Below are 13,322 nucleotides of genomic sequence, written 5' to 3' on the forward strand. Positions count from 1 at the left end.
TCCCCGGACACCTCGTGAAAAATTGTCCCTTGATAGCCCGGCGCACAATGAGCCTCAGTAATCCATTCACATAAATACTGCATCCCCCTTTAAAGGAGAAATTTACACTCCGGTGCTGCAATGCACCACTGATACAAAAAAGGCACAGCCGACCAAAACAACATAAAACAGCCCCGCTCGAAGTGAGGCCCTTCTGTACGGTGGCTGTGTGAAAGGATCAACAGACGGGCCGCATGTCAGTTTGAGAACGAACACAGAACGATGGAAAAGAGAAAAAAAATGCTCCCCAGTGTTGTCGGAAAGGTTTGGGAAAAATCTGCATTCTGTTTATGCCTCACCGCAAACACGGAGGCAGTCTACAAGAAGGGCCTGAGCCGGCATAACTTCCTGAGGAGGCTCAGGTCCTTTAATGTCTGCAACCGGATGCACCATTTTCTTCGCTGTGGTGTCCTGGGGTGCGGGCATCAAAGCAAAAGACGCAAACAGACTAAACAAACTCATAAAAAAGGCAGGGTCTGTTGTTGGCTCTAAGCTTGTCACCCTGGAGGAGGTGGTGGAGCACAGGATGCTGGCAAAACTGCTGGTGATCATGGACAATGATCACCAGCAGTGATCATCCCCTCCACGAAACCCTGGAAAAGCTTAAGAGCAGCTTCAGCAACAGACTCATCCAACCTCGCTGCCTTAAAGAACGGCACAGGAAATCTTTCCTACCTGGTGCCATCAGACTTTACAACGCTTCACAGCAACACTCAGGCAATACACTCACAACATTTAAGTGACTTATTACTTAAATCTTACCACTGTAATTAAAAATGCACCTTTCTCTCTTTATCTTGCACCTTCAATCCACTTAGTTCCATTTTGCTCAGTATTTAATATTTAATATTTATCTTATTGTATATTGTATATAGTGTTTTAAACTGCGATATTGTACTCTTATTGTATTTTGTATTTCTGATTGTATTGTACCGCTGCTATGATGACCTAATTTCCCCTCGGGGATAAATACAGTTATCTATCTATCTATCTATCTATCTATCTATCTATCTATCTATCTATCTATCTATCTATCTATCTATCTATCTATCTATCTATCTATCTATCTGAAGAATCTGTGTATGTGTCATAATGTATCACTTTTCCAGGACTTTAAAGGATAAGCTCACCAATTTTAAACATTAAATTGTGTCTACAGGCCTTGGGGAGTATTACTGCTTGTGTGAGAAAAAAAAGTATAAAGCCTTACGTGGCTCCAGAGGAAGCTGCATGTAATCTGATAAATTGACTTCAGTGATGTGACACAGTTGTTAAATTGCATTGTGTGTAATGTATACACCAGGTTCTGCGTCTAAGTCAGTTTCACCCCTCAGACTGCTGGTTTTACTGTAAAAGGAAACAACTTTTCTCCTTTTTGTGTTCCTTTACTTTATGAGCACCACAATCCTTGATAGCACCTCGATTTGACTTCCTTTATTCTCTCTCACTCTTTCTGCCTGCGTGTCTCTGTCTGATAGTAGTAGCAGCGGCAGAAGAAACTGCAAAAGGGAAATATCAATTTCAATTGAGCCTCTAATGTTTCAGAGCAATGTATCCATGCATCCAGGCGTTGTGCCTAAATGGCTCAAATTAAGAGCACAAACTTCGCAAGACCTCAAATAGAAGCTTCAAAGGCTTGGAGCAATTTCTCTCAAATTCAGCTCAAGGGTTTAGAGGGTTGTGCCTGTGGATATCAAAGAGCGCGGATAGGATCACACTGTATTGATCTTCAAATTCAGCGTCTGCTCCTGGCATCGTTTCAAAGTGGGTGAGTGTATATGTGTGTACCGCGCAATCATTAGGGGTTGAGCGGTAAGTGTGTAATCGTATCCAGCACATCCGTAGATGTACATCTAATGTTTTTATGATCTTAAATAGGGAAGCGAACATGGGGAGTTGTAGATGGCAACATACAAGAGGACATCACACGGTAGTTGATGTTACGCTGTTTGGTGCAAAGAAAACGTTCCTCTGACAGCAACTTGAATGAAGATCCCGAAGCAGCTGTGGTGATATCTGAACTAAGTTCACGTGCCAATAAAACTCAACAGTAAGAGCCAAAAAACCAGGTGCCATATTTTTTTTATGGTTCCATTATCTTCACCCAAAATGAACAGTAGGAATACTTTTACATCTGGAAATGAGGATGCCTGTAATAAGGCCTCCCACTCCTCTACTCTGTCCAGCTTGGACAGTGGTGTTGAAGCCCAGACTTTCCATGTCTTTACTGCCATGTTCTGTCGATTCCCTTTGTTGCTCATCCGACTTGAACAGCCCTTAATGGACTCAAAGATTCAAGGGATGTATGTGTGTGTTTGTGTTTGTGCACTCTCACCTCCACAGACCTCTCCATTGATGTCCTCGCACTGACGGTCATCACACTCACAGTTTTTGCCATGAACCCGACTGTCCCCAGGTGGGTGGCAAGTACACTGTCCACACAGGCACTGACCTACAAAAAGAGAGACGTTTTCTCACATCCGAGCATGTTTCATAGACTCATTCTCATACCCACGGTAGACGTGTGCAATGACTGACTTTAAACCTGACTTAATCTGCCTGACAACATGCCCTCCAGCCACACAGGGAAATCTTATATGTAAATCACCCCGTATAATAGACACTTGCATGTGCTACGCACCCACACGAGTACACACCTCGAGATGCTGCTATCCCACTTCAATCAGCGAGCTGCCGGTGAAGAAGGCCACAGGGGAACCTACTGAGTGAGCATGCTGGCTAATGGTGAAGCTCATTAGAAAAACATCATCTACTCTGAACTGTCACTGGAGGTGCGCAGCATACCTGCTCATTGATCATTCCACCAAGCAGCTCAGAGTTATATCAATTATGGGTGTCTTGTAGGCCTCACACCAGCCAGTCCTCGTCAGAAAAATGAACATTTAGGCTGACTGTGCGGGAAGCTTCTTACGATTTATACTTATGTTTCTTGATAGGCAGGGACCTCAAGTGGTAATTACTACAGCACAGTGGAGAACGTCAGTTGAAGTTGTATACTGTGAAGAATGGGAAAGTCCTATTAGAGATAAGCTGTTTGTGGAAGGTTGACTGAAACAAACACCGGACTTTTGACCAAGCTGTAAATGACAAAAACAGTGAGATATTCTGAATCATCATGTTTAAACAGTTACGTCACGTACATAACGGGGATGCTCAGGCATGCAGAGACGCTCACACTACCCGTGTGACCTGGGCGCAGCTTTTGGTTTGTGTTTTTTTTGGTTTCTACATTGTACAGTATGGTTCAGTATGATTACAGGGCAAGCTGTTCAAATTGCCCCTGGTGCGATTAATAAAGTTGTCTGAATCTTAATTTGACACAACTGAAGTTATGTACATATTTTACTGAAGATACATTAGCAATGTACTTATTTAAAGCTTAACCACAATGTTTAAGTTGTTGTCATGCCTAAATCAAACCAACCAAGGTCCTCTAAGCCTGTTGCTGGTATTTTACAACAGTGATGTTGTCCTTGGAACAGTAATCTTTGTCGTATTGGATGTCACTGGCAGTTGACCTATTCAGTCATTTGTGAACGAGGATGTGTTGCACACTCAGATATTTGGTTTTCTTAAATGCACGTCATGATTTCTAATAACAGCTAAAAATAACAGCTATAAACATTGAAAATGAAAGAAGCTTTTTACGACTCTTATGTACATTTTTTGGTAGACGGCGATCTCTTGTGGCTGTAGTAATTATTACTGCTGCAATGAAGGAAGTGAGGAGAAGAATACAGATAAATGGTCCATATAGTGATGAAGCACAGGAGGAGACTGCTGGATATCTCCAGCATGGAACTAGAATTTAATGGTGAGTTATTTAAACGGTCATGTTGATTTGTGTGTGTTGAGAAGGTTTGATGTGAACATTTTACTTACTGTAACTGATTTGTTCTTTTATCAATGCTACTGAATTATTAGCAACAATGTTACTGAGGAGTGAAATGTTGTCAAGTTCAACCTAAGCATGCAGAGTGTGCTTTTTCCAATTACTATCTTAAAGCAACATCATGTAGAAATTGGCATTTTGAGCAATTTGGCATCCCCCACAGTTTCTAAATGCGACACCACTGTCATAAATACAAATCCCAGGTCTGTAACAACTGTCGAATCTAATGTAGGATTAGGACTGCAAACAAAACTATTTACGTCATAACAACGTTATGAGTTGAAAACTTGTATGGTGAAGTAAACACATACGTAACACTGTGATCCTCCCCTCTCACCAAAGTTACATGGTCCGGATGGGTGGACCTATTACAAGACACTGCATTGTACAAAATGATTTTGAAGCTGTTATTTTAAGGTACATTTAAATGTAATTTTAAGGTTACATCATTTTGCTTTAAAAAGAGCTCAAGAGCAACAGTGCATAACCAAGGGCATCACCAGGACATATTATGCATTTGTTTTGTGTGCTCCATGCTTTACTGACAAACGAGACGGACACACACTGTTAGAAATCTTTAAATGTTTCCACCCACTGATGCCGCAGACAAAAGACCCAGAAGGGCTACAAACAGGTAAGCTGCCCACGATGAAAAACAATTGCACAAAGGGAATTTCCCAGCTCAGTGAAGACAGATGGTTAAAACACAGCATAGCGAATGGTTCTCTTTCTCCTCCTTTCTTTCTCTGCTCCTGTTTTTATTGAGCCTGGTGTGTCCTTTTTGCACAGTCATTATTCACTCTGAGAGTTTTTCCTTGTTTGTGGCCCTGCAGGGTACATTTTGTGTTTAGTACCACTAAACAACACCTAAAACATATTCATAATGTGTATGTGCCCGCCTTTATCTTCTGATGACTCATTGAGTGGAATTAGGGGCAATAAATACAGCCCAACATGGATCTACAAGACAGCCACTCGACTGACAGCGTCATCTAATGTGTTGTCCATGTCGTATCACTGTCAGTTTTTATGGCCCCACGCGCGCGCACACACACACACACACACTCTCTCTCTCTCTCTCTCTCTCTCTCTCTCTGTCGCTCTCTTTGTAGCAACCTCTCTTCCTGCCTCACATTCAACATATCACCATCTGCTCTAGGGACTCAGTTACCCTAGCAACCGGTGATGTCATAACACCCCTGCCTTATCGATTATCTCTCCGGTCATCACACTGTCTATACCAGCGTGTACGTGTGATGTTTAATTCGTCATCCTGTCTAAGGTGAATGACACCTTAATGACAATGTCACATCAGTAGCTGCCAGTCTGAGACATTTTAAATCTATTTCTTCAAAAGCTGAGCACAAATCTATGCATAAACACAGGGCAGGTGAGCGGCAAGCTCATTTTTTGCCATTTAAGTGAGCCAAGGTGCAAGCTCAGTCATGTTGCAGTGCAGCACAAGAGAGGAGAGGGGCTACACAGGGTGAATACATTGTTAAATAGATGAATACTGGATGTAGGCAAGTTATTCCTCTAAAAAGCTATAATTTTTAGGGTAAATTGTACTTTTTGGAGTAGTGTTAATGCAGCATACTCTTACTTGAGTAGATTTCTTGAGAAAAATCTTTACTTTCACTCCATTACATTTGGAAACAATGATACTTCTTATGTTGCTACTTTTATTTATTATTTTTTTGTGTTATTTTGTTATTTCATACGTTCATGCACATTCCCTTAAGAGGCAGGTGGTCAGCTGGTCCAAATGACGCAGGCTGCAGTTGTGTGAAGTCCGTAGAACGTCACAGAACCTATCACTGACAGAGAGCAGTAAGTGTGTCTGTTGTGGTAGTAAGTTTGATAACATATACAGTATATCAAAACTTCTGCTACTGTTGCTGCTTTCTGCCCTGATATCAATAGTCAAGACAAATGGTGTGTGAGTGCCGAGTACCATGCATTTAACTAGTCATGATCATGATCATTGGTGTAAGCTGATGAAAAGAGACGGAAAAGCCTGTGCCACCATAAAGAGTCTGTGCTCAGAACACCTCCTCAGCGATGCCTACTATACTCAGTAATGATTTGCAATGCAGAGACCTGATGTGTCTGTAGCATGTATGTTGTCTATTAAATATTTTAAAGCAAGGTGCCATTATCAAAGATGTCTATCCACCCTGTTTAGTTTTCTTATTAAAACGCTGATATGCAATGGCAAAACCTGAAGTCACGTTGTCAAACTCTTCACACGGTCAATGTAACAGAATGTGGACTAAACCTTATACAATTTTTCATTGTTATTACACAAAGTGTGTTCAGTGACCACATTTTCCAACATCCGCGAACATATTCAAGCTACAAAAAACATTTACAGTATTCTTTTATTTACACATTTATTATTATTCTTTATGTTTTTACTTTCCTGCTTCTGGTTTTTAGAGAGGGAAAACTAGAATACTCACATACTGTACAGTGAGTGATAATACTAAATATGTGGTTGGAACCATTGTTGCAGTAATTAGTTTTTAAAAAAAAATTAATTATTGCATGCAAGAGCGCATGAAAAATAAAGGATATACGAGCAAATTGTTGCATTTTCGATTAATTCTTGGTACTTACAAAGGAGTGAAAGGGTGTTATTAATAGTGTATAATGAAACAGATTTATGCAAACATTTATATAAAATCAAAGGTAAAAGGTTAATCATTTATGTAATGCTGCCTGAGTTTATTTTGAGACATGTATGGGGTGTTTATAGACTGTATGTTTTTGTTAAGTGGCTTCAGTCTTGACAGATGCTTGTTAGCTATTGGAAAAAAAAAAATGAAAATCATGCACAATTTCTCCAAACTTCAAACTAAAGATCACAGATAGACCGTGGTACAGGGACTCAATCCACATCAAGGGAAAGCCCTAATACCCAAAGCAGCAGGAGATCAATCACTGTCACTTCTTACACAGGCACACTGAAGTGTTTTGGTGTGAAACTGAAAAGTGTGTTTACAATTCCAACCAAAGGGGAAGCTGCACAATCCAAACAAAAATTAAACCATTTTATGTGATTTTTGGAGATTTCTGTGTGCTTGACTCTCTCAACTAGACTGAGTCATAAACAATTTTTAGTGAAGTGGTCTGAACCCAGTGGAAAATGCATGCCCATTTTCATGTCAAAAGGAGAACCAAAACTGTGCTGCACTGGCTAATCTGCATACAGACAACCACAGCTGTGACATTTTTCTCACCATAGAGCTGCCAAATTAATACAAAGGCAAGAGCACAAACAATGCTCTTAACTATTACACCTACTGTTGCAGTTCCAGCATCAAAAAACACAAAAACTATTGAAGTTGCAGTGTTAAATCTAAATGTATTCACTGATATTCACTTAATTACGTAAAACAAAATGTGACTATACTTAAACCTGGATTTTGAATATGATTTTCTGAGACTCATCACCGAACACCATGGATTGGTTGTTTTAAAACCACTCTGGCAGCCATAGTATCTCAAAAGCTTGCGTCTCTTGTGCCTTGAATTCATAGTCACCTCTGTGACAGCTGCAATGAATTCAGCATCACACCACATACAATGAATCCAGTCTAATGACAGACCCCTCTGTGCAGTCTCTTCCATCCTGTGGTGTGAATGAAAGCAATGATTATCCCCCAAAGTGAAGCACCTATCAAACAGGTGTATTAGCAGTGTCAGGATGTGCTAAGTGTATGGCAGTTATTTAAAACACACAGTTATGTGCACAAGTACAAGTAGGCAGCAGTAATCAGTCCATTTAGATGCAGTGAGCAATACTCTCTGATTCTCTTGATGCAGAGACAGAGGGTCTGGTTTTCCAGGTTAAATGCAACCATTAACACACAGATCTGGTTAAAGGCAGTGCAACATCATTATTGTCACATCATTTATCACAGAAGCTCAAGCAAACTGACAATCCTAAAACAGCACTCCACTGCTTTTATACATCAAGACCTTCACGGATAGTACAACTCTATCCGTCAAATCAGTTTCATGACATATATTTCTTCTGCTTTTAAAGAAGCTTCCTGAAGTCTATGAACACGAACTATGAATGTCTGCGTGTATAAAATATTCCAACACAAATGAACCATATATATAAATGAACCTTGATTAGGTTACCTGATAGGCGATCACCTGAAAAATATCTTATCTAGTAGTACTTCAAAAGTAATTGGAAAAAAATAACTATTGACCATGTGAGTGACCATTTGAGTGAGGAAAAGAAGGGTTCAATTCTGGCTTTACTGGCAGAGGGATACAGTGAGCATCAGGTTTCTTTCGTCCTTAAAATTTCTAAGATGGCGGTTCATGATAACATGGTCAAGCAGCAGACATTGGGGACCACAAAGCTACAGCCCGGCAGAGGGTGGAAACAACTCTCCACTGACCGGCATGACTGGCAACTCATTCGAATGTCACTCAGCAACCATTGGATGACGTAAAGTGACCTACAAAAAGAATGGCAAATGGCAGCTGGGGTGAAGAGCACAGCAAGAACGGTTTGACACAGGCACCTAGAGGCAGGGCTCAAGTAGTGTAAAGCTAGAAAAAAGTCCTTCATCAATGAGAAGCAAAGAAGAGCCAGGCTGCTGTTTGCAAAAGACCATAAGGATTGGACCATAGAGGACTGGAGTAAGGTCATCTTCTTCGATGAGTCCAAATTTCAAATATCCTGAACCCCATTGAAAACCTCTGGAATGTGATCAAAAGGAAGATGGATGGTCACAAGCCATCAAACAAAGCTGAGATGCTTAAATTGTTGTGCCAGGAATGGCATAAAGTCACCCAACAGCAATGTTAAGGACTGGTGGAGAGGATGTCAAGGATTTCGATGGTACAGACCGTGCAGGGGTTTGTCCTTAATGATGTTTGCTCCTGCTCTTCCTTCTCCCGCTGCCTGAGGTATTCACTTAGCAGTTCATCACTTTGAGCCATCTTCCTGATGTACTAATGGATGTTTGTTGTTTCATCCTGGATAGTGGCTTTGACGCTCACTAGTCCTCAGCCTCCTATCTTCTGCTTACTGGATACTAGACTCCATGCATTGGGAGGAGCTTCCTTGTCTTGATATCAGTTGCCTCAATCTCCTCCTTTGGCCATCTTATTATGCCAGCGGGGTGTCTGATGACCGGCAGGGTGTAGGTGTTGATTGCTTGGACCTTGTTCTTCATGCTCTTGTCATTCAGCTGACTTGTCAGGACTTGCCTTGCTCTATTTAAGTATTTGACTCTGGCTGCTTTCCTAGCAGCCTCCTTATGGTTTCCATTTGATTGCTGGACCCCAAGGTACGTGTAGCTGTCTATATCTACTATGTTGCCTTCTGGTAGTTCAACCCCTTAACCTTCAGTTCTGATCATCTTCCCCCTCTTTGATACCATCCAACTACACTTATCTAGCCTTATGACATTCTCATGTAGTTGCTGTAGATCCTGGTGATGTGAATCAGTGAGTCGATGCCTCGCTCGCTCCTGGCATATAGCTTGATGTCATCCATGTAGAGGAGAAGGCCAATGACTGCTCCACTCAAAAAACGGTATCCATATCCTGGGTGAGGGGGCCCAGGCCTATACAGAACAGAAGTTGGTACAGGGTATCTCCTTGTCATATCCCATACTTGATGGTGACTTGTGCAATTGCCTTTGAGTTGGCCTCTAGATTTGTCATCCACAGTCCCATTCAGCTCTTGGTGAAGGCTCTTAGTGTCCTGTTGATGTTATACAGTTCCAATCATTCCAGCATTCATGTGTGCAGCATCAAGTCGTAGGCTTTCTTGTAGTAAATCCAGATGGTGCTTAGATTGGTCTATTTGGTCTTGCAATCTTGGGTGATTGATCTGTCAACCAGTAGCTGATGTTTTCCTCCTCTGGTGTTTCTGCCAATTCGTTTCTGAGACCCGCTCATGAATTGAGCCATGTGCCTACCTATTCTAGCTACAATGATGCCTGACAGGAGCTTCCATGTTATGAAGAGGCAGGTTATAGGCCTGTAGTTGGTTTGGATTGCCCCCTTCTGGGTATCCTTCAAGGTCAGGATTGTCCAGCCTTTAGTTAACCATTCTAGGTGGGTCCACTCAGTTAGCAGCTGGTTCCTTTGTGCTTCCAATGTTTGCCCTATGTGTGCCTGGCTGATAGCATGCCCTTTCATTTACAGTGTTGTTCTAAATACCTAGTAAGCTGTGCCCATGGCTTGGCATTTAATTATCGATAAAACATGTTAGCTGGGTGGTGGTCAGTCAAGAGCACTGGGTGTTTTTGATGTGTCCATTCCCAGTTTACAGTACAATAGGACTATAAAAAATTGCTGGCCTTCCCCTTTAACGTTATGGCAACCATTAGATATTGGAGTACAGTAATGACAAAGGTGTGTATGTGCCATTAAAATATTAACAGTCACACACATACTGTAGGTAATGTCTCCAACAGGCCCCACTACAGAGATCAGAGAAAGGAATCCCAAGAATCAGCAGAAAGACGTTGAAAGCAGGTGTTTCCTTGAGGAAATACCACGGCAGAAAGAATGTGCTAGCCACAAGCGTCTTGCCTCCACCTCTCAGGAAGAAAAGCTCCGAAGCTGCTGTCTCAAATTTCAAGGCTTTTCCGCTCAAGCTGCCATCTTCAGCAGCCGCATTCACCCATGCCTAAGTGATTTTCTACGTCTGTCTCCTTCAGTTTCTCTCTCTCTCTCCCTTACTCTCCTACCCTGCTTCCTGTCTCCCGTTTCTCACAGACCTTCTCTCTTCGCTCTCCAATTTCCTTCCCCTTCACATCTCTTGATATCTATCGAACCCTTGCGATGAACTCCATCTGAACAATACTTTATTTCCAGAGGTTGCGATCTTCAAACCCTCGAACCAACTGAGCATACTTTGGAAAAGACAGTGTATCAAATACAACCACACATGCAATCACATGCCATCCTAAGCACTTAGTTCATGCACAGTCAGTTCAAAGCTTCAAATAACATTGACTTTTGAATTCTAAATCAACATACGAATGCTGCGTAGGTTTTTTATTTCTTTTTTTTGTTCTCGCATGTCTTTGCTTGTCTCATTCTGTTTAAACACAACATTTCCGCACAGATGCAGAAGAAGTTATGCTACACTAATTTATTTATAGAGTTCGATTCCCTGGATGGCTGCGATTGTTTCCAACTCCAACCCAAAACATTTCCATCAACTCCTCAGTGTTGTGAGGTCCAAAAGTAAAAGAAAATATTGAAAAATGACAAATGTTTTCTTTTCCAATTTTTTATCACACTAAATATTCTGCCTGAAAATAACAACCTAATTCTATTTGTTAGCGTTTAGCCAAACACAACATTTTCAACAGCAATAAAAAAGCTTTTTTGGCTCTAACACTGCCGAAGCACAGCCTCAGGACATGATCATTATTTAGAATGACAAGTTAGGTAAACAAAGTTGATTTGATAAAGTACTAACTCATTAAATCAGATGAAGCACTTTATTCAAATTGAGGATTTAGTTTGAGCATTGTTTTTCTTTCTTCTTTCTTCTTTCTTCTTTCTCTAGATTGATTACATTATAAAAATTATGATATTATTCCAAAACCCTTGTAAAACAATTAATCCAAAAGAACTTTAATGTAAAAAAAAAAGACATTGATTGATTCATATTTTTAATGATCTACATTTCTATTCACATTTCTTCATCACTGTGCCATGTTGTGTAAATGTACGCTGTAGATCGTCACTGAATGGACAGGGATGGCAGAAAAATAAGTTATATTTAAAAGGAGGAACTGATGGATCCCATTAATTGTTCTTTTGCGCAGGAACTTTAAAGGGTAATTTAGAGTTCCATTTTGGTGCAGCAATTGGAGATAATTTAAAGGTACTGCTGGAGGAATTAAAGCTAATTAACTCTCCTAGCACAAATTGATCTTTGCTGTTTTATTATATGAGGGGGGCCACTATGTCTGCTCAGCCCTGTTGTTGTGGAATTGGTTTGAGGGCATCTGTTATGGAGCAGCCACAATATGTAATGAACAGCTGATGTATTCAAAGACAACAAATTAGTTCTCTGTGCAGAGCACACTTCCTATAGTCATTACAATATGTTAGGTTTTGTTACCATACTGATGTTATTGTTCCATTGTTGACTTATGGTGATGTCGACTTGTTGATGTAATCGTCTCCATGTAAGCGGCTGCTCCCTATCTGTCTCAGGTGCCTGATCTAATCAGCAGCTTTCCCCTGCATGGTTGTGAAGGATGTGTATGGCCACTAGAATAACACACAGTATGCTGCAGCCCACATATACTGTCTTTACATTTGGATCACGGACGTGGCTGAAAGGCTGTGGATTTCAAATGAAACAGGAAATCAATGCTTCACATTAACCCCTGTTAAATCCACAGAGCCCTGTGACCAGGCAGGTTGCGCTCCCTGTAGTATCGCCCACCACCACCTACATTATTAAGTTGAATCACTGTGAGACCAACAGAGTACAGCCGGCTTTACCTTTTCTTATTGCCTCATCCTGAAGTACAAGGACACTGCTCAGTATTTCCCAGAAAACTACACCAATGTTCAGAGCAAAATGAATGGAATAATGCTACACTGAACAATGGCTCATACAGCACTGTAAAGCAGATTGATTAAGGCTGCTGCAGCAGTGTAAAATATGGGTACAAGGGATGCCTCAGAAGACTTGTGCATTATCTTACTTGATAATTTATCTTAATAACAAATGACCATAGCGTACGTAATTTGGAACAATGCAGGTTGTCAGTCAGTTTAAGAACAACAGTAAAGTGACCATTGTGCATTGTTAACTCTGGACATAGTATCTGTCTGAACAAAGCTATGCTGCAATACGGACTTTGCTGAATGTTGTCTAGCTTAGTTATGGAAGAAATAACTTGTGTCTGATCTGATCTTGGGGAGACTTTACAACAGTTTTCTTTATTCAAATTTACTTGAATATAAACCCTTCCAACATGTTGAAAACAAATTTTGCTAGGTCTTTATTTCCTTTAGTTGTGATTTTCAAGCTGACATAACCAGCCATGTTCCTGGTTTCATTACATTACTCCTAAGCTATCAAGCGAAATCAGCTAAAGGTGTCATTTATAACATTCAGCCGATCAGTGTGGCATTCCAGCTCTCCCCTACTGCATGCATGTTACCGCTGTTCTTCGATTCATCTGCCCCCTCGACAGGTCGTCCCTCAATGCACTAGTTAACATTGATAATGTTGCTAGCTCTAGCATGCAAATGTTAATGTTGCTAACACTAGCTAACGGTAATGTTGTTAATGCTAGGCACATACTGAAGAGCTCAGCCATTCTTGTGTTGTTTTACACAAACTACTACTAAC

At 40.9% G+C, this 13,322-nt stretch overlaps 1 protein-coding gene across 2 annotated transcripts in view; it reads right to left on the reverse strand.

Annotated features, from left to right (window-relative positions):
* The window catches only part of itgbl1 (integrin, beta-like 1), a 53,943-nt gene that overhangs the window by 13,812 nt on the left and 26,809 nt on the right, over window positions 1-13,322 (reverse strand). For both annotated transcript variants that reach the window (XR_003985166.1, XM_030427763.1), the window contains exon 8: window positions 2,375-2,491. Coding sequence is in view for 1 of the 2 variants with exons in the window: in XM_030427763.1 (XP_030283623.1) it covers window positions 2,375-2,491 (117 nt within the window). In the remaining variant the exon portion in view is untranslated. The remainder of the gene's footprint in view (window positions 1-2,374; window positions 2,492-13,322) is intronic.

This window comes from Sparus aurata, chromosome 9 (genome assembly GCF_900880675.1).
Source record: "Sparus aurata chromosome 9, fSpaAur1.1, whole genome shotgun sequence".
In the NCBI taxonomy this organism is placed as follows: Eukaryota; Metazoa; Chordata; class Actinopteri; order Spariformes; family Sparidae; genus Sparus; species Sparus aurata.